This window comes from Haliotis rubra, unplaced genomic scaffold (assembly GCF_003918875.1).
Source record: "Haliotis rubra isolate DU_JTF1 unplaced genomic scaffold, ASM391887v1 Scf1605, whole genome shotgun sequence".
Taxonomy (NCBI): Eukaryota; Metazoa; Mollusca; class Gastropoda; order Lepetellida; family Haliotidae; genus Haliotis; species Haliotis rubra.
Genome location: NW_025765565.1, coordinates 26,875 through 48,167, shown reverse-complemented (window position 1 = coordinate 48,167; position 21,293 = coordinate 26,875). Strand labels below are relative to the sequence as shown.

Below are 21,293 nucleotides of genomic sequence, written 5' to 3'. Positions count from 1 at the left end.
TACGTCATGATAAACTATAGAGTTACGACAGGTCGTAACGTTACGAACGATTCGTGGATCGGGACCTAGGTGGAGCATGGCTGTACTAACTCACCCGTTTAAACAATGGACGACTGTTATTGTGCTCACCTTTGTGTTTCGGACAATTCGGTTGACCTTACCTATCTCAAATATTCATGCAACATGGAGAAAAGTACCTGAAATTAAGTTAATATTTTCGTTACATCACTACAAGTTAACTAAATATGGAAAGTAAATAGTGTCAAGCGTATTAGTACAAACCTAATGGATGTACAAAACTGGTGAAAAAAGGTTAAGCGCCCCATAGTATGTTGCCCGCAAACAGGACTATACTCAAGTTCAGCTTGTGTATGGTAATATGTATGATAATAATGCTCATTTGAAAAGTTATTGCAAGTGTTATTGGTGGAACACAGCATGTGGAACATGACCAGAGTTAAAAAGTGAGTTGGGTTTACACCGCTTTTAGAAATATTCCAGCAATATCACGGCGGGGACACCAGAAATGGGTTTCAAACATTGTACCCAAGTGTGGAATCGAACCCGGGTTTTCGGCATGATGAGGGAATGATTTCAGATCAGGCTACCCCAGCACCCCCTGAAAACAAAAAAAAGCAAACAGATATTTTTACAAACCAGTCAAAAGATAGCGAACACTCACACCGAACGTTAACGTGACATATAAAATGGCATTCAGGAGCAATAGAGCGCTTCCTTTTTTAAGCGGAAGTAAGTAGGTTCGTCCTTAGTAACCTCCCTGCCTTTCTTCCAGTTATGATCATATCTATTTCCTGCATCTTGCTGATGGGGACGTATACTGGAATCTGCTGCTTTCTTACTGAGTTGAGTTTTTGTGTCTGATGCTTGAACATATTGGCCTTTTAACTTCTTCAAGAAGAATTTTAGAAGTTGATATGATGATCCCTAAGTTACCATGGGGACATATAACTTGTTCCTCTTCATCATCGAGCCCTCAGTTACCATGGGGACATATAACTTGTTCCTCTTCATCATCGAGCCCTAAGTTACTCTGGGGACATATAACTTGTTCCTCTTCATCATCGAACCCTAAGTTACTCTGGGGACATATAACTTGTTCATCTTCATCATCGAACCCTAAGTTACTCTGGGGACATATAACTTGTTCATCTTCATCATCGAGCCCTAAGTTACTCTGGGGACATATAACTTGTTCCTCTTCATCATCGAGCCCTAAGTTACTCTGGGGACATATAACTTGTTCCTCTTCATCATCGAACCCTAAGTTACTCTGGGGACATATAACTTGTTCATCTTCATCATCGAGCCCTAAGTTACTCTGGGGACATATAACTTGTTCCTCTTGCATCATCGAGCCCTAAGTTACTCTGGGGACATATAACTTGTTCCTCTTCATCATCGAGCCCTAAGTTACTCTGGGGACATATAACTTGTTCCTCTTCATCATCGAGCCCTAAGTTACCATGGGGACATATAACTTGTTCCTCTTCATCATCGAGCCCTAAGTTACTCTGGGGACATATAACTTGTTCCTCTTCATCATCGAGCCCTAAGTTACTCTGGGGACATATAACTTGTTCCTCTTGCATCATCGAGCCCTAAGTTACTCTGGGGACATATAACTTGTTCCTCTTCATCATCGAGCCCTAAGTTACTCTGGGGACATAAAACTTGTTCCTCTTCATCATCGAGCCCTAAGTTACCATGGGGACATATAACTTGTTCCTCTTCATCATCGAGCCCTAAGTTACTCTGGGGACATATAACTTGTTCCTCTTCATCATCGAGCCCTAAGTTACTCTGGGGACATATAACTTGTTCCTCTTCATCATCGAGCCCTAAGTTACTCTGGGGACATATAACTTGTTCCTCTTCATCATCGAGCCCTAAGTTACTCTGGGGACATATAACTTGTTCCTCTTCATCATCGAGCCCTAAGTTACTCTGGGGACATATAACTTGTTCCTCTTCATCATCGAGCCCTAAGTTACTCTGGGGACATATAATTTGTTCCTCTTCATCATAGAGCCCTAAGTTACTCTGGGGACATATAACTTGTTCCTCTTCATCATCGAGCCCTAAGTTACTCTGGGGACATATAACTTGTTCCTCTTCATCATCGAGCCCTAAGTTACTCTGGGGACATATAACTTGTTCCTCTTCATCATCGAGCCCTAAGTTACTCTGGGGACATATAACTTGTTCCTCTTCATCATCGAGCCCTAAGTTACTCTGGGGACATATAACTTGTTCCTCTTCATCATCGAGCCCTAAGTTACTCTGGGGACATATAACTTGTTCATCTTCATCATCGAGCCCTAAGTTACTCTGGGGACATATAACTTGTTCCTCTTCATCATCGAACCCTAAGTTACTCTGGGGACATATAACTTGTTCCTCTTCATCATCGAGCCCTAAGTTACTCTGGGGACATATAACTTTTTCCTCTTCATCATCGAGCCCTAAGTTACTCTGGGGACATATAACTTGTTCCTCTTCATCATCGAGCCCTAAGTTACTCTGGGGACATATAACTTGTTGCTCTTCATCATCGAGCCCTAAGTTACTCTGGGGGCATATACATCTGAGTGACCTTGCTATTTAAACTAAATTTGAGGTCGCATATATTCGATACTATTCTTGCCATATTAGGCAAAGGGAACTTAAAGCTAACAGACTTCTGGAAATTAGGTGCATGGAATATTGTAAGTTTACAGTTTTCGAAATCATCATTCAGATCTTCTTGGCATTGTCGTTTTGAAATCAGAAGAAGGGACCTTAACTAACTTAACACATTGGTAATCAGTGAGTGAGGGTGTTCAGATTTACGCCGCTTTTAGCAATATTCCGGCGATATCACGCTGGGGGGACACCAGATATAGGCTTCACACATTGTACCCATGTGGGGAATCGAACCCGGGTCTTCGGCGTGACAAACGAACGCCTCCATTGTTTATGAAATTACTGTGCTTTTCTCAGAAAAAGCGAGTCTGCTTGTCTAATGACACTGGCCCACTGGATATATTTAAATAAAATTTTGAACCCTGCGTTTGAAGGAAACCGGCATAGATCACTTTCAGGTAGGTCAGCATCCTCATCTTATGTAGTGTGTCATGATCGCCTGAGTACAGCATGTTAGCTTAGTGTTTTCAATGGTTGGAGTGAGTGAGTTTAGTTTTACGCCGCTTTTAGCAATATTCCAGCAATATCACGGCGGGGGGGCACCAGAAATGGGCTTCACATATTGTACCCATGTGGAGAATCAAACCCGGGTATCTGGCTTGACGAGCGAACACTTTAACCACTTGGCTACCCCCACCGCACCTTCCCCTAACGTTATAATGTTCGGTGGAATGTCTCTAATGGTTTTCTATTATGCAGGACTGTGTACTGTTTCCGTGTTGCGGAAGACTGTGATGTTTCAGTATTGGATTGAACTACCATAATTTTAGTTTCAATGCGAAGGGGTGTAATGTTTGATGGAAATATCGTGTGTATGTGTAATGTTTGATGGTCATAGCGTGTGTGTGTGTGTGTGTGTGTGTGTGTGTGTGTGAGTAATGCTTGATGGTCATAGCGTGTGTGTGTGTGTGTGTGTGATGTTTGATGGCAATATCGTGTGTGTGTGTGTAATGTTTGATGGTCATAGCGTGTGTGTGTGTAATGCTTGATGGTCATAGCGTGTGTGTGTGTAATGTTTGATGGCAATATCGTGTGTGTGTTTAATGCTTGATAGCAATATCGTGTGTGTGTGTAATGTTTGATGGTCATAGCGCGCGTGTGTGTTATGCTTGATGGCAATATCGTGTGTGTGTAATGTTTGATGGTCATAGCGTGTGTGTGTGTGTAATGTTTGATGGCAATATCGTGTGTGTGTAATAATTGATGGTCATAGCGTGTGTGTGTAATGCTTGGTGGCAATATCGTGTGTGTGTGTGTGTGTAACGTTTGATGGTCATAGCGTGTGTGTGTGTGTAATGCTTGATGATCATTGTGCGTGAGTTGAGTTGAAATTGGGTTTAACGTCGTGCTTGAGAATATTCCGTTCATATGACGACGTGCATGCGTGTGTATGTGTATGTGCGGCTGCTTGTACTAGCCCACACTGAAGCTGGTTTTATAGTGCCGCAGTGAAGCATGAATACCCCACTCAGACACATTATACTGACTCGGAGCCGACCAGTCCTCGTTGTACCCATAAATGCCGAGCGACAGGCAGGACCAACAAGTACCATGGTTTAACGTCTTTTGGTTTTGGTATGACGCGGTCTGGGAACGAACCCGTGACCTTCCGCTCTCCGGGCGGACGCTCTAACCACTACACCACTGAGGCGGTCTCATTGCGTGTGTGTGAGAGAGATACTTCATTGTCATATATGATAGCTTGTGAGCATATTGTACCATTGTCCTATCATGTAGTGTACCATGGTCATATCGTGTGTCGGTAATGTGTCATTGTCAAATTGTGTGTACATGATGTAGCATTGCCATAACGCCTGTGTGCAGTGGAGCGCTGAAATTTCTGCAATTCACGATCCTTTTCTAAATATAAACTTTGAACAAAGAGTTTCGCACCGGCCCTTTTCTGACTAACAACATAAGTGACTACAAAATGCATTCGTGTCGTTTTATAAGATCACGGAAATGAAAACACATTCAAAAACAGTTCAGGTGAAGAAGCATTGTTAAACTGCGGAAAGAGAAACAACAACATGTTACATGACAGATGATTCACCACATCGCAAACAGCTATATGACCGCCTCCGTAGTGTAGTGGTTACGGGCTCGACCCCAGACCGCGTCATACCAAAAGACGTTAAAATATGGTACTTGTTGGTCCCTGACTGGCGCTCTACATTAATGGGTACAACGAGGACTGGTCGGCTCGGAGTCAGTATAATGTGTCAGAGTGGGGTATTCATGCTTCACTGCGGCACTATAAAACTAGCTTCAGTGTGGGCTAGTACAAGCAGCCGCACATACACATACACACGCATGCACGTCGTCATATGAGCGAAATATTCTCAAGTACTATGTTAAACCCAATTTCACATGACCTCACACAATTATGTCTTTTATTATAGCAAATAGCTATCGTTGAAAAAGAAACTTAATAATAATAATGCTAATTTTTGCGCCTAGAATCCAACACAACGTGTTACATTCTTACCCTACTAAGCGCTTCGCACGACCTTATAGGTCCGTACATCCACTTCCAAGGTACCGATTTTGAACAGCTGAGTGGACGTGCAATGTGGACGAAGTGCCTTGCCCATGGACACAACACAATATGAGACCCTGGTAACAAATTTTGGTGTCTCCACCTGGATTCGAACCTGGGCCTTTGGCGTTAGAGGCCAGCATGCTAACCACTACACCACCGTGCTCCACATATATACAATATATACAATGTACATGTACATGCATAAAGCTCCAAAAGGTTTGCACAGTATCAACATTGTAACATTATTTGGTCAGAGAGAGTGTAACAGGGTAATATACACTTTTGCTAACAAAATGACAACGGGACCGAGTTGCATCCCTTGGGCACCCTGGATATCTCTGATTGTGGGTTCGAATCCCGATTCTAACCTAATATTTTACCATTAGTCTAACGGGGCCATCTATTTTCCATAGATTATGCATAGCGGAGTGAGTGAGTATGTTTTACGTCACCTTAAGCTATATTCCAGCAATACTGAGACGGGAGACGTCTGCATATATGAAACGGGGACTTTTACAAATCATAATGACTGTTATCAGGTGTGTTTTAAGAATAAGACTTTGTTCAACAGTTGTAACAGTTTGGGAATTTAAACTGGAAATATGTCAAGAGCGATGGTTTAAGAGATTTTGTAATCTTACAAGAACAAGGCTTTGATCTAAGGTAATTTACTTAAACTTAGAAGGTAAATCCATTCAAAGCAAGCACATAAATTACATCATATTATGATAAGGACCTGTTCATGCTTTTGAAGTTACGCTGAAAACTGTTTTGACAGTTAATCAAGACATTGTTCTCTTGACATTTTATAGCTATTGTGTATCTATTGTTGTTACAAAGTGTTATTAATAATATTTATCACTTATTACAAGTAGTTTTGCCTTTGAATGTACAAGTTGTACACCCCTCATATTTAGCCAAAATGTTTCCTTCCGCTCTCATTCTACCGGGTATGTGTCATTACAACCCGAGTGACCTCAGTCCTAATCATCAAGCCAGTTTCGCACCGCCAGTGTTCTTTCAAAGATCATTTCAGATCTGATTCACATTCACACTGGCGTGTCCTGGTAATGTTATTGAGCGTAGCAGGAAGCTGGAGTACCTGGACATATATCTCAGTTGGGACAGTCGAGTAGACGTAGCTGTAGCGAGACGTAGACCATGGCATCAGCTCGGACAACACAACGGGCATCTCACGTTGTGTCTGGGATGGTGGTGGTGCTGGTTCTCTGTTGGCAGGAGTGTGTCACACAACACGGTAGGAAACATATATATGAGAACTGGATTAATTATGATTGTCCTTCGTGGGGGTGTTGGTTACTGAGGTGTCACGACTCGGTTTTGCTCGATTAATCACATCCACCTCTTTGCAAACCTAGTTGGGGAAGCAAGGTTTGACTCAGTTTTTGGCAGTATTAAACTAATATTAGTAATATTAATAATAATTTAATAATAACGATAGACCAGAAAAGCGCCTCAGGACGATATTATATCGTCCTCATATAACTTTCATATCGTCCTCGTGTTTTGATAGAGTGTCAGTTTTACCAGAAATCATAGTGACGCATACTATAGACATGATCCCTAAAAGTATGATCTTGTGCCCATGTGGGAAATACAACCCGGCGTGACGAAAGAACGCGTTAACCACTGGGGTACCCTGGTGTCTAAAACACCAGGTGTCATCACACTTGACGAGGAACGCGTTAACCACTGGGCTACCCTACCGTCAAAACGTCAGGTGTCATCACCACTTGACGAGGAACGCGTTAACCACTGGCTACCCTACCGTCAAAACTTCAGGCGTCATCACACTTGACGAGGAACGTGTTAACCACTGGCTACCCTACCGTCAAAACTTCAGATGTCACCACACTTGACGAAGAACGCGTTAACCACTGGCTACCCTACCGTCAAAACTTCAGGCGTCATCACACTTGACGAGGAACGTGCTAACCACTGGCTACCCTACCGTCAAAACTTCAGATGTCACCACACTTGACGAAGAACGCGTTAACCACTGGGCTTCCATGGTGTCCAAAACACCAGGTGTCATCACACTTGACGAGGAACGCGTTAACCACTGGGCTACCCTACCGTCAAAACGTCAGGGGTCATCACACTTGACGAGGAACGCGTTAACCACTGGGCTTCTCTGTGTCAAACACCAGGTATCATCACCACTTGACGAGGACCGCGTTAACCACAGGGCTTCTCTGTGTCAAACACCAGGTGTCATCACCACTTGATGAGGAACGCGTTAACCACTGGGCTTCTCTGTGTCAAACACCAGGTGTCATCACACTTGACGAGGAACGCATTAACCACTGGGCTTCTCTGTGTCAAACACCAGGTGTCATCACCACTTGACAAGGAACGCATTAACCACTGGGCTTCTCTGTGTCAAACACCAGGTGTCATCACAACTTGACGAGGAACGCATTAACCACTGGGCTTCTCTGTGTCAAACACCAGTTGTCATCACCACTTGACGAGGAACGCGTTAACCACTGGGCTTCTCTGTGTCAAACACCAGGTGTCATCACCACTTGACGAAGAACGCATTAACCACTGGGCTTCTCTGTGTCAAACGTCAGGTGTCATCACCACTTGACGAGGAACACGTTAACCACTGGGCTTCTCTGTGTCAAACACCAGGTGTCATCACCACTTGACGAGGAACGCGTTAACCACTGGACTTCTCTGTGTCAAACACCAGGTGTCATCACCACTTGACGAGGAACGCGTTAACCACTGGGCTTCTCTATGTCAAACACCAGGTGTCATCACCACTTGACGAGGAACGCGTTAACCACTGGACTTCTCTGTGTCAAACACCAGGTGTCATCACCACTTGACGAGGAACGCGTTAACCACTGGGCTTCTCTGTGTCAAACACCAGGTGTCATCACCACTTGACGAGGAATGCATTAACCACTGGGCTTCTCTGTGTCAAACACCAGGTGTCATCACCACTTGACGAGGAACGCGTTAACCACTGGACTTCTCTGTGTCAAACACCAGGTGTCATCACCACTTGACGAGGAACGCGTTAACCACTGGGCTTCTCTATGTCAAACACCAGGTGTCATCACCACTTGACGAGGAACGCATTAACCACTGGACTTCTCTGTGTCAAACACCAGTTGTCATCACCACTTGACGAGGAACGCGTTAACCACAGGGCTTCTCTGTGTCAAACACCAGGTGTCATCACCACTTGACGAGGAACGCATTAACCACTGGGCTTCTCTGTGTCAAACACCAGGTGTCATCACCACTTGACGAGGAACGCGCTAACCACTGGGCTTCTCTGTGTCAAACACCAGGTGTCATCACCACTTGACGAGGAACGCGTTAACCACTGGACTTCTCTGTGTCAAACACCAGGTGTCATCACACTTGACAAGGAACGCGTTAACCACTGGGCTTCTCTATGTCAAACACCAGGTGTCATCACCACTTGACGAGGAACGCGTTAACCACTGGGCTTCTCTATGTCACACACCAGGTGTCATCACCACTTGACGAGGAACGCATTAACCACTGGGCTTCTCTGTGTCAAACGCCAGGTGTCATCACCACTTGACGAGGAACGTGTTAACCACTGGGCTTCTCTGTGTCAAACGCCAGGTGTCATCACCACTTGACGAGGAACGCGTTAACCACTGGACTTCTCTGTGTCAAACACCAGGTGTCATCACCACTTGACGAGGAACGCGTTATCCACTGGGCTTCTCTATGTCAAACACCAGGTGTCATCACACTTGACGAGGAACGCATTAACCACTGGGCTTCTCTATGTCAAACACCAGGTGTCATCACCACTTGACGAGGAACGCAGTAACCACTGGGCTTCTCTGTGTCGAAAACACCAGATGTCATCACACTTGGCGAGGAACGCGTTAACCACTGGGCTTCTCTGTGCCAAACACCAGGTGTCATCACACTTGACGAGGAACGCGTTAACCACTGGGCTTCTCTGTGTCAAACACCAGGTGTCATCACACTTGACGAGGAAAACGTTAACCACTGGGCTATCCTGGTGTCCAAAACACCAGGTGTCATCACCACCTGGCAAGGATTCATTATCACGCGCTTATGACAAAGTAGAAACAGTAAAATGGTTTCTGATTTAAGCAGAGATTTCTCATGGTTGTGGATTTCGTTTGTGTTCTGTGAAGCTATTGGTGAATGATTAGACCATTGTGTACATGAGGTAAACGGGTTATACAATGAAGTCGTCTAAAGAGCCGTATTTATTTTTGCAGACATGCGCCCGTTATGCATGGCGTTTTACATTTGAACGTGGGTTCGAACCTACTTTTCTTAGCAGGTACTCGTGAGGTTCGTGGTCAATGTTAACGACCTGTCTCCGCTTGCATCCAACATAAATTGGGCATAATTAAAAAAATAACGTATTTCTCAACACGAGTGTGAAACGTTTTCTATTCCCTAAAGTTTCAACAGGAAGAACTTGGTTTCTGACAGCTGGTAACATCAGACGAGCGCACATACAAACGTGATTCCCTTAATCATGTAACTTCTTTTCACTTAGGGGCGATGGGGTAGCCTTATGGTTAAAGCGTTCGCTCTTCACACCGAAGACTCGGGTTCGATTCAACACACGGGGACAATGAATCCAATTTCTGGTGTTCCCCGTCGTGATATTGCTGAAATGTTGCTAAAAGCGACGTAAAACCAAACATACTCACTCACACTGTTCCTTTACTGGAAGGTGAGAAGTCCGTACTGTAAGTATATACTCTCCCAAGAAAGAAACGCATCATGAAAATAGCAATTTCATGCAGCAATGAATTAAAACGTGATTCATTTTACAAAAGGTTTTGCTCTGTTTATGAGTCCTATGGTGTTGATGTTTTGAAACATCACAAGAAAACGCATCATTCGTAAAATACCCGTATTTAATAGCATGATTGTTGTACACAGGTTGTGTACAACACATGATTTTCAATTTCGGCGTGTAGTGTCACAGAATACACAATTCACATGCAATGCACGTGAGAGTTTGGGATCAGGTAGTCTCAATGATGTGTATAAAAGGTTGATCGCTGTCTGTCGATAATTCACTGTATTTAGAATATTGTTGACGAACGCAAAATGCCACGTCTAAGTGAAGCCAACCGTCATACCGCCATTGGTTTGCTTGAAGCTGGCGAGTCTCAACGTGCTGTTGCACGACGTATTAATGTTCACCAAAGCACTATTTCAAGGCTCTGGTAGAGATATCGCCGGCAGAATTCGGTAGCAGATGCCCATCGTAGTGGGCGACCTCGAGCGACCACTACGGCGCAGGATCGCTACATCCAGGTACATCACCTGCGTCATCGAACAGCTACGGCGACCAGTACCGCTCGACAAATACCCGGATTGAGGAGGCTTTCTGCACAGACCGTCAAGAACAGGTTGAGAGAGGCTGGTTTACGTGCCAGAAGACCTTATTTTGGCCCTGTGCTTCGACAACAACATCGTCGACATCGAGTTCAATGGTGCACCAACGTTCAGGCCTGGAACCTACCGAATTGGCGTAGAATCTGGTTCAGTGATGAATCACGATTTCTATTGGAATAACGCAATGGAAGAAAGCGGGTGTACAGACGTCGGTGTGAACGTTTCACCGACGCTTGTGTTCCCCAGGTGGACAGATTCGGCTGGGGCATTGTTATGATGTTGGGAGCGATCACCTGCCGTAGGAGAAGTGATTTGGTGATGATCCAGGGCAACCTGACAGCTCAACGGTACTGTGACGAAATCCTACGCCCACACCTCCTTCCAATCATTGATCGCCAGAGGGAGTTGTTTCAACAGGAGAATGCCAGGCCCCACACAGCACGTCAAACTAAAGACTTCTTCCAGAACCACAACATCAATGTGCTCCCCTGGCCCTCAAGATCACCGGACTTAAACCCGATCGAACATCTGTGGGATGCCATGGACAGACGGGTGCCACGCCGTAACCCTCAGTCCCAGACACTTCAGCAACTCGCACAGGCACTACAGGCAGAGTGGGCTGCGATTGGGCAACACGAGATTCTGAGACTTATTCGTTCGATGCCGAGGCGATGCCGTGCAGTTCTGGATGCCCACGGTAGTCACACGAGGTATTGGACTTCAGCGCCACCACACGTCTTCATGTGACACTCAAACTGACTTTCCTCGAGTTGGTGCCAATGACGGATGTCTGCATTCTCAGTGTGCAATTTCGCTATATTTCATTCACTCATAACGCATACAAGATGTTTCAAAATAAACATAAAAATACAGTTGAAATTCATATATGCGTTTCTTTTTTGGGAGAGTATATTATATTGGTGGTGCTTTACATACACTGATATCTGATAGTGATTTGAAAACATTTGTCTATGATTCAGTCGAGATCGAACACTGGTCCTATATACACTGGTTGATATATACCATTCAAAAACACTTGGGTATATTGGATTTGCAAGATGATAAAATGCAAATGATGAAGCAATAAAGGAAACAAATGATGAAGAGAAAGTAAGGGAAATGTGACATTTTATTCCATTCCTTTGGAAAGTTTTCATCCGTGTGGATATATACTACCCATCAAAAGTTTAGACTCACTAGTGTAAATGTAGCCACTTACTTCAGTCAACTGTTCTGACCTAGATTTTGCAAAATATTCCATACTGTTTAAAGGTACTGTTTACACATGAACTGATGTATTGTACAACAAAATCGTAACGTTGATAAAGTTAGTGTCATAGGTTCAATAAATGATGAATCTCGGTGAAAATTGGCGAATTCTTAACAAAACTTTACACAAAAACGCAGCTGTTCACATGCACGATATTTGCACATGCTTTTCAGCAATTTGATGCATGATCCTCATGCAATTTATCTGCATAAGGTTTGCAGTTGGTTCCCCCAAGTTAGTGGAGAAATTTCTCTTCGAAGTAACCATATATATATGCATAACATATAGTAAGTGCTTTAAGTGAGTCTTAACATGTGACGGGTAGTATATATTACTTTTTCTCATATGCACTGGCAGGCGAGTGGTATGTTCGCAAAATGGAATATCCCCTACATTTTTTTAATGGTATACATTGACATATCACTGTCTGATAGTAATTCATAAACATAATCTATAATACTGCAGGGTTCGTACTGTGGGCTTTTTTGTGACCACGATCATTTATATTTTGGTATTTATTTATTGACATACAATTTATGTATTTCTTTTTATTTTGATGTGGTTTACATTGTATGGTGGACATATTATAGTTAAATCGAGTTTTAAAATGTTTAAAATTATTAAACAAATTATTCGCCACGGAATTGCTAAAACGTAGTTATGAAGGCATACTCCATCATATGTTTACGGTGGGGACAGATGAGAAGGAAATGAAACTTATCTCATTTCATCTTTAACTTACACATCATGCATATCCTTTCTTCCGGGGTAAAATGATTTTAATTACAAACCGAAACATGAGGGTCATGAACCAATTCAGACAATGACCCACTTTTCAGCTGATCCGAATGTTCTCATGTGGTGGTGGTGGAATTGGGTTTAACGTCGTGCTTGAGAATATTTCGCTCATATGACGACGTGCATGCGTGTGTATGTGTATGTGCGGCTGCTTGTACTAGCCCACTGAGATACCATGTCGCAGTGAAGCATGAATACCCCCACTCAGACACTTTATACTGACTCCGAGCCGACCAGTTCTTGTTGTACCCATTAATGCCGAGCGCCAGACAGGGACCAACAAGTACCATATTTTAACGTCTTTTGGTATGACAAGGTCGGGGATCAAAGCCCCGACCTTCCGCTCTCGGGGGCGGACGCTCTAACCACTAAACCACGGAGGCGGTCATTTTCTCATGTGAAAGTGAAAAGTGAAAAGAGACACTACAATCAACACCAAATTCAAATTCCTTGTTTCGCAAGAAAATGGTATTTACAAATGAATTTGAATGTGAAACCTTAAAGAAATCATATTTCTATATTATATGGCGAGGCTTAGCCAGCATGACGTCAACTAAGACGTCACAGACTGTCCCTGTCTGATGAGGTCGTAAAATGATTCCCAATTCATCTGCCTCACTGGTTACATCTACTATGTGTTTTATACGCTTATTAAGTGGATTTTTGTAAATACAATGTGATTGATATAATATCAAGGCCGTAAAAGACCGCAAAACATTTCTTGCGGCCGAGTGGGGTAGCCTAGTGGTTAAGGCATTGGCTCGTCACATGGGTACAATGTGTGATGCCCATTTCTGGTGTCCCTCGCCGTGATGTTGCTGGAATATTGCTTAAAGCGGCGTAAAACCAAACTCAGTCAGTCTTGCGGCCTAGCCTCATTTTGAGATTTCCACGATTTCCAGATTTCCGTTTGTCAGGGCACGCTGTACGACAGAGCAAGCTACGTGTTTGCAAGGGGTAGAAGGAGCGTAGTGTTGCAATTTACAAGTGATTAGATGTAACAGGTAATACTGATTTATATTAAAATATCCAGTTGAAAGAGTTGGTCTCAAAATATTGGACTGGCTATTGTACTAAGTTGCACAATAGGACGGAACCCAGTCAGCAGGAAACGAGACTGTTATGTAATCAATATTTTGACTTGCTGTTACCAACACATAACATGGTTTAAAACTTACTCATATTGAAATTTGAGTCTTGAAGCCAATAAGATCAACATGACATCACACACAGTTTGCTGTAGTGTCATGTCTATTGTGACGTCATAGGTGCAAGTAGGTCAGAGCGCGCTGTCTTCATAACTTCATAACTAGGTATCAGTTTCCGTACAGTGCTTCAAATCGTTATCACGCAAATATTCCTTTATAAAACTATTTTAAAACTTAGGCAGTGAAGGGTCGAACAGGGTAGTGTCATAGAGAACTGCGATTTTACGAGTAATTTGCGGGTGGATGACATTTATCGAAATGATTGCATTTACATAAATATTATGTAATATATTATATTATTTGGTCAGGAGTATGGAGCTGTGTACTGAACAAACTCAGTTTCGACGTACTGTATCGTGTACCCTACTGGGAACTCTGAGAGACCATACTTTAAAAGAGTATTATGTATAAATAACACAATTTCAACCATGGACCTACTTTGTCCCTTTGGAAGTTATTAGCAGTGAAGATCATACTCAGTTCCAATACATGTATCGCTTTACCTGTTTTGCTGCTTATTCACAACCACGGTGTCAAAACCTTCCTGTCCACCACATAATTAATAACAGAGCTTTGAATAACGGGACCCCCTGCCTGCCGACCCCCCTTCTTCGTCGAAAATGATTCCCCTGAGGAGCATGTTCCCCTAAACTTTGGACTTCATGACGTATGTGCATACCCAGCCACCCACGCCCCAACCCCACTCCCACCCCTTCAAAATCCCGGATCCGCTCCATAACGGTACAAACTTCGAAAAGCTACTGCAGTATCTGCAGATCCGATTATAGGACCATCTGTGATAATGGGGAACGAAGTAAAGTTAGACAAATCATGACAAGACCCACCGTCCTATATTTAATAATCCTCAGGCGGAACTGTCCTAGAGAATTCTTAACAAATACGCTTGAGTACGTTCACTGAATGTTGTAATGGGTGTCTCCTTCAGAAATGATATACTAGTGTTCGTAGCATTTTACTGTTAGTGACTACTCTCGATCGAGCGTGGAATGTAGAATAATAGAGTTTAATAATTCGACAGTTTCACACGTGGCTCTTTCTTGATGTTGTTTATTCATTTAAAGGATATAACCAGCATCGATTAACTGTTGAAAGCATGAATGCCGTCTCTTGTACCGTACCTGAGGTCATAGGGGCGGTGGGGTAGCACAGTGGTTTAAAGCGTTCGCTCGAAGGCTCGAAAGCCCGGGTTCGATTCCCCACATGGGAACAATATGTGAAGCCCGTTTCTGGTATCTCCCGCCATGATATTGATGGAATTTTTTTTTATAATTGATAATTTGTATTTCCTGCTTCCCCTGATACAGAAACGTCCGTAGAATCAGGAAACTCTAAGGTCCTTTGCAAGAAGATTAACTGATCACAGGAAAATTAGGATTTTTCTAAAAAAGCACAAAACAACAACACCAGACACGACAACACATTCACGCACCAATCACACTTACAAGCTTCAAATATTTACAGTAAGTTTAAGTTCAAATCCATTCAGCCTACCGGTATATTTTTCATTAGGGAACAAGAAGAAAGAATTCAGAAAATCATTGCTAAAAGTGGCGTAAAGCACCACTCACTCACTCAGACGTTCACTCTCATTGTCACGGAATGATCAGATTACGTCATCTGAACAAAATACATTTACTAATGTGTTAAACGTTACCTTCATTTTCTTTCTAAGAATTACAATGGATAACAGATGGAACAACATTTCCCAAAATATCTATCCCTCCGTGAATTGTCCTGCCCCATCCTTCCTGAATCATTCTGTCAAACGGTCTAAGGTTTGCTCGGGGAACACGATTCTCAGATCCTCGTAGCTCGTTGACCAGTGATTGTGTAAAATGTAAACGTTATGAAACACTTCAAATATTTTGTTTCCTCGCTCTTTTTGCAGCACATATAGCTGTCCAGTCGTCTTGCAAGCCTGAAAATAACTCCAAGGCCACAAACACGTGCATCGAACAAGGAATGCACATTTTAATCATAAATGACTTAAAACTGGCCAGTCGTTTTGCAATAGAAGCCGAAGCAAAGCATGGATCGATATGGATTAGTGGTAAAATTCTCATTTCAGTTATTTACAGTTCGATTATATAAAGCCTTTTTTCCATCATATTACATATATCCTCTTGCATGGGTTTATTAATGATATGTAAATCACTGACACGCTGTCTGTGTTTAGTGTACACAGCTTACATACATGCCTCTTTACAGATGACAGTATGTACGTTAGCTATTTTTCGACAGAAACCCGCTTTTTTACATCATTGACATGTATCCATGTTTGTGTACTGAGGATGCGATATACATGTATGTCACTCGTTGTTTCACAGTTGTATGTCATACTTTTTCAGGTTATCCAGAGGAGTGTAAAATTCTAAAGAACGGGACATTCACCGCGGCGAGCTGCGGCGAACAACACTATTATCTTTGCATACGTAAAGCCAGTGAGTTATTTTGTTCCACTTCATGGCATAGAGTTATATGGAATGAAAAGATGGTGTGAACTTCTGGATAAACCACAACAATACTGTGTAAATCATCTGAAGCAAATTAACGACTATGAATTCCTTGTCATATCCATTCTCTTTTGCAGCAATGGAAGAAGAACTGTTGAAGAATGGTTCGTAATTTTTTGTAATTTATCATTTTTATAACTAACATCATATTACAATTCATCAAGTCATGTGTGAACGTAATGCAGATTACCACCTCTTCGGCTCTAAGTGGTTCCTCTCCGTTGTAGCTGTGTTCCTTTAAGTGTCATCGTGTTTTATGTGATCATTTTAGACTCGTGAAGATCCGGGCTAGAATTGGACCTCAGTAACCTATGCTTGCAAACTATGACTTGGTTGACCACATGTCATCGTATCCCAACTGCGTAGATCGATGCTCATGTTGTTAGTCACTCGATTGTCTCGCCAAGACTCGATTATTTGCAGTATAGACATTGTTAAAATAAACAATAGCTGTAGAAGGGATTACAGACGTTGCGAAGAAAGCAAACTAGAAAAATGGAACCTTTTTACAACTGTCATAACATTTGGATCATGGTTCATGTTCATATATATTGTCACGTTTATGTTTAAAGTCGTGTTCATGTTTATACTTCTGTTAATACAGACACACGTACCTGGCCCATCTATGTCCCGTGTCAAAGAAAAGAAACTTCAGTGTGTAAGTAAGGCTTATTTAGCTATCACAATCAACTGGAAAATCTTCCTCTCATACCATAACTGTTTACATATATACTGATTAATCGAGTATACTTTCTTATATCGTTTGTTTTCCTTCTGTGGTAGCACCTATGTCGTCAACAGCTCCAGGGATGTCAGAGACAACGGCGACGACAAACACAACAAGTCGCTCTGATCCTAGATCTAAAGGACTCTCAACTACAGGTTTGATGAAAGGATACTGAAAAAAAGAAATCCATATCTTTTCCACTCATCCTTCCGAGATATGTAATACATTTCCTACCTCCTCATAGCATCAATGTTCCAGTTGGCTATAAATCTTGCAACATTGCCCTTGTAATTCACTGTACTGCAACAAACGCTTCTTGTTGCAAGCAGTGGGGCGGTGGGGTAGCCTAGTTGTTAAAGCGTTCGCTCGTCGCGCCGAAGACCAGGTTCGATTCCCCACATGGGTATTGTGTAAAGCCCGTATCTGCTGTTCCCCCGCCGTGATAGTGCGGCGTAAAACAAACCTCAGATAGATAAATAGATTAATGGATGGATAGATAGATAGATAGATTAATGGATGGATGGATGATGATAGATATAGAGATAGATAGATAGAATAATGGATGGATAGATAGATAGATTTAATGGACGCATGGATGATAGATAGACAGATAAATAGATAGATTGATTGATCTGATACACTTCCCATTATTATCCCCTTGTATTCATTACATCCTGGTATTGTTGTAGCCGTTTACCTGATCGTCGCAGTGGCTGTCTGTGTCATTGTGGTCTGTGTCGTCGCGGCTGTCGTCATCAAACGGTGAGTGCAACGGTACTGATTCCGCAAACTGACGACGTTTGAAAAAGTCATCATAAAAACAGTCTGTTTAGATATTTGTCCACGTGGCACTGCAAAGGGAGACGTTATTCGTTGGTTCTTTTCGTCTATGTATCTAAATCCAGACTGTTTAAATATTTGACTCGTGTTCTCAATTTTTAGCCTCCGTGACGTTACTAGGAGAGTAGTGAATAAAAACTTGCAACTTGTTTTCGTTTAGTTATTTCTCCAGTGATACTACAGCGTGAACAATGTACCGAATATTATCATGTGAGTGAGTGAGCGAGTGAGTGAGTATGGTTTAACGCCGCTTTTCGCAATATCCCAGCAATATCACAGCGCGGGACACCAGGTTGGGGCTTCACACATTGTACCTGGAATCGGACGCGGCTCTTCTGCGTCACGAATGAACGCTATTACCATCAGGCTACCCTGAATACCTGTACTTTGGATCAAAACTAATAATTCTTCTGGTCACAGTTTAAATTGTGTACCGTTTGGAATTCATCTATATTATATTTCAGTTCTGCTGTAAATAGAGCGATAGCTAGACACAGACAGACACGGGATATTTACTATCCAACGTCGGTCTGTGGGAGCACTGAAAACAACACGACATGATACGGAGGACCTTATATTGTTTCAGTTGCACAGCGAAGAAAGAAGAAAATGTTACCCTGAAGAACGTCGATGTGGTTCGTCAGAAGAACGAAGGAGAGGCTCTGACAGAAAACGGTGGCAACAATGACGACACCCCTATGTAACACTCACGAGACTCAGCTTGATGCCAATTCCTGGAGAAACGTGAAAATAGGAACTGCAATCTGTTGCTGTTCAAATAAGGTGTTTTATTATGATTAAACCCAACAAAGACCCGGTGTCCGTAAAAAGAACATGTATAAAATATACACCATTATGTGTACGATTACGAATATGTACGATTAAGTCTCTTTTCCATGAATGTTTCCAAATCTGGAATGTCATTGAACTTGATTGCCTTCAATTGCTTTGGGTTTGCCTTAGTTTGTTTGGGACATTTCTCATTTCATCAGATTGCCTTGGACTCCTATGGGTGACAGGACCGAATTGGCAGTGCATATATGTGATCTGGGGTTGCCTTTGATTGTTTTCGAATTTCTTTATGTGGTTTGGGTCGTGGCGTTAGATTGCCTTGAACTGCTTTGGACGACTGCAATGGCTTGCTTTGGGTCGTTTTATTTTTAATTGATACGGGATTGTACTTCATTGTCAAGGTCACGGCAACAGATTGCTGGGAATGTGTTAAGTGAAATGCTTCTATTTGCTTTAGAACATTGTATCTCTTTGCTTCGAATTGCTTTGGGATTGGCTCCAATACTTTGGATCATTTTTGTCCTTGTCCCTTGAATTGCTTTTGGTGACTTTCGAGTTTTTGGGTCATTGTATCGGATTGCAATTGTTTTGTCTTCGATTGTTAGCGTCAGATTACCTTGAACCGTTCTGGGCAACTGCAGCGGATTGCCTGTATTGGCTATGGATTATTGCATATGACTGTAGAGGGGTTGGCAATTATTGTTGGAGTACTTTCACCAGCTTGTCATGAAGTGCGTTGGGTTGCAACTGATTGGGTCATTGCATCAGATTACCTTAACTGCTTTAGGTGACCGTATCGATTTGCCTTGGATTGCCTTGGATCATCTGTGCCTTGAATTGCCTTCTGTTGTCTGAGTGATTCCATCATGTGACCATGTATTGATTTTGACTCGCCTTTCATTGTTTGGGCAATTACATCCGATTGCCTTGAATTGCTTTGGGGGCCTTCTATTGTTTGGGGGATTCTATTGTCTGTTGTCTAGAATTAAGTTTGATATTGTTTCATTGTTTAGGTCATCGCATCAGATTCCTATCAGATACGCTTCTATTTCTTTGGTTTGCATTCTAGTGTTTGGGTAGTTATATCAGATCGCTTTGAATTGTTTTGGGGTGCATTCCATGGTTTGGATCCTTGCATTGTTTTGGGCTGTATTGGGCTGTATTGGGCGGTATTGTTTGACGGTATTCTAAAACTTCAATACTAATGCAGCCTGGTATACCCTGTTGTCTGTATTAATACAAACCAAAATTGGGCTGATATTTGGGTTCTTATTTTGTAATTCAACAACGCAGTGTCTGACCGGGAGGTCGCGGATAGAATCGGATGGTTGCATCAGCACGGGTAGTGATAAATATAGCAATTGTAGTAGTTTTTTAGTTGAAATTGCGTCAGCAGTAGCTGTAGTAGTAATTGTAGTAGTAGTAGGTATAGTAGAAGTAATAACAGCAGTAGTAGCAGCAGCAGTAGTAGTTGCAGTAGTAGGAACAATAGCAGTTGTAGTAGCAGCAGCAATATTAGTAGCAGCAGTTATAGTAAGTTATAGCAGTAGCAGCAGGAGTGGAGTGAGTGAGTTTAGTTTTACGCCGCACTCAGCAATATTCCAGCTATATGGCATAGTAAAGTGGTGTCTGTAAATAATCCAGTCTGGACCAGACAATCCAATGATTAGCAGCATCGTGGATGAAGTGAAGTGATGGAAGTGGGAATTAATGGTAATTAGTAATTAATTAGGAGAGTAAAGATGGTAAAGTGGGGTTAAATTAAAGGGTGTCCGATCTGAGCATGTAGTAGTAGTAGTAGAAGCAGAAGTGGTAGTAGAGATAAGTAGTAGTGAAGAACAGCGCTTGTGCTAAAGTGGGTCAAGCAGCAGCAATATTAGTAGCAGTAGTTAGAGCAGCAGTAGCAATGGCAGCAGCAACAGTAGTAGCAGTAGTAGTAGTAAAGATAGTAGTAGCACTAGCAGAAGTAGTAGTGATAGTAGTTCTAGCAGCAGCAATAGTGGTAGTAGTGTCGGTGGTGGTAAGAGGAGTAGTAGGAGTAGTAGTAGTAGTAGTAGTAGGAGCAGTAGTAGTAGGAGGAGTAGTAGGAGAAGTAGTAGTAGTAGGAGGAGTAGTAGTAGGAGTAGTAGTAGTAGGAGTAGTAGGAGTAGTAATAGTAGGAGTAGTAGTAGGTGTAGTAGTAGTAGTAGTAGGAGCAGTATTGAGGAGGGGTAGTAGGAGTAGTAGGAGCCAGTAGGAGTAGTAGGAGCAGCCAGCAGGGTAGTAGAGTAGTAGCAGGAGGGTAGTGCAGTAGGAGTAGTAGTGAAGAAGGGGTAGTAGTAGTAGGAGCAGTAGTAGTAGTAGTAGGAGTAGTAGTAGTGGTAGTAGTAGTAGTAGTAGGAGTAGTAGTAGTAGTAAGGAGTAGGAGTAGTAGTAGGAGTAGTAGGAGTAGTACTGGTAGGAGAAGTAGGAGTAGTAGTAGTAGGAG

General features: G+C 42.5%; 2 protein-coding genes and 1 pseudogene across 2 annotated transcripts; 1 reads left to right on the top strand and 2 right to left on the bottom strand.

Annotated features, from left to right (window-relative positions):
• Positions 1-1,575: 1,575 nt before the first annotated feature.
• LOC124271494 (involucrin-like) lies at positions 1,576-3,155 on the bottom strand. The gene is made up of 2 exons (XM_046706647.1): positions 3,096-3,155; positions 1,576-2,589 (listed from the first exon to the last, which is right to left on the bottom strand). The coding sequence occupies exons 1-2, from the start codon at positions 3,153-3,155 to the stop codon at positions 1,576-1,578; spliced, it is 1,074 nt and encodes a 357-aa protein (XP_046562603.1).
• Positions 3,156-6,218: 3,063 nt separating this feature from the next.
• Positions 6,219-20,310, top strand: LOC124271496. Its single transcript, XM_046706649.1, has 8 exons — positions 6,219-6,503; positions 15,843-16,004; positions 16,303-16,395; positions 16,545-16,571; positions 17,072-17,125; positions 17,251-17,349; positions 17,884-17,956; positions 18,621-20,310. The coding sequence occupies exons 1-8, from the start codon at positions 6,407-6,409 to the stop codon at positions 18,736-18,738; spliced, it is 723 nt and encodes a 240-aa protein (XP_046562605.1). The 5' UTR covers positions 6,219-6,406; the 3' UTR covers positions 18,739-20,310.
• Positions 6,721-6,845, bottom strand: LOC124271498 (annotated as a pseudogene).
• Positions 20,311-21,293: the final 983 nt, after the last annotated feature.

Bases quoted from the DNA above. Each gene is read 5' to 3' on its own strand.
- LOC124271494 (XM_046706647.1), bottom strand. From the start codon at position 3,155: ATGCTGTACTCAGGCGATCATGACACACTACATAAGATGAGGATGCTG. The intron at 2,590-3,095 runs GTGATCTATGCC...ATATGCCCCCAG, and splicing joins GGATGCTGACCTACCTGAAA to AGTAACTTAGGGCTCGATGA.
- LOC124271496 (XM_046706649.1), top strand. From the start codon at position 6,407: ATGGCATCAGCTCGGACAACACAACGGGCATCTCACGTTGTGTCTGGG. The intron at 16,572-17,071 runs GTTCGTAATTTT...CTGTTAATACAG, and splicing joins AGAAGAACTGTTGAAGAATG to ACACACGTACCTGGCCCATC. The intron at 17,126-17,250 runs GTAAGTAAGGCT...CTTCTGTGGTAG, and splicing joins AAGAAAAGAAACTTCAGTGT to CACCTATGTCGTCAACAGCT.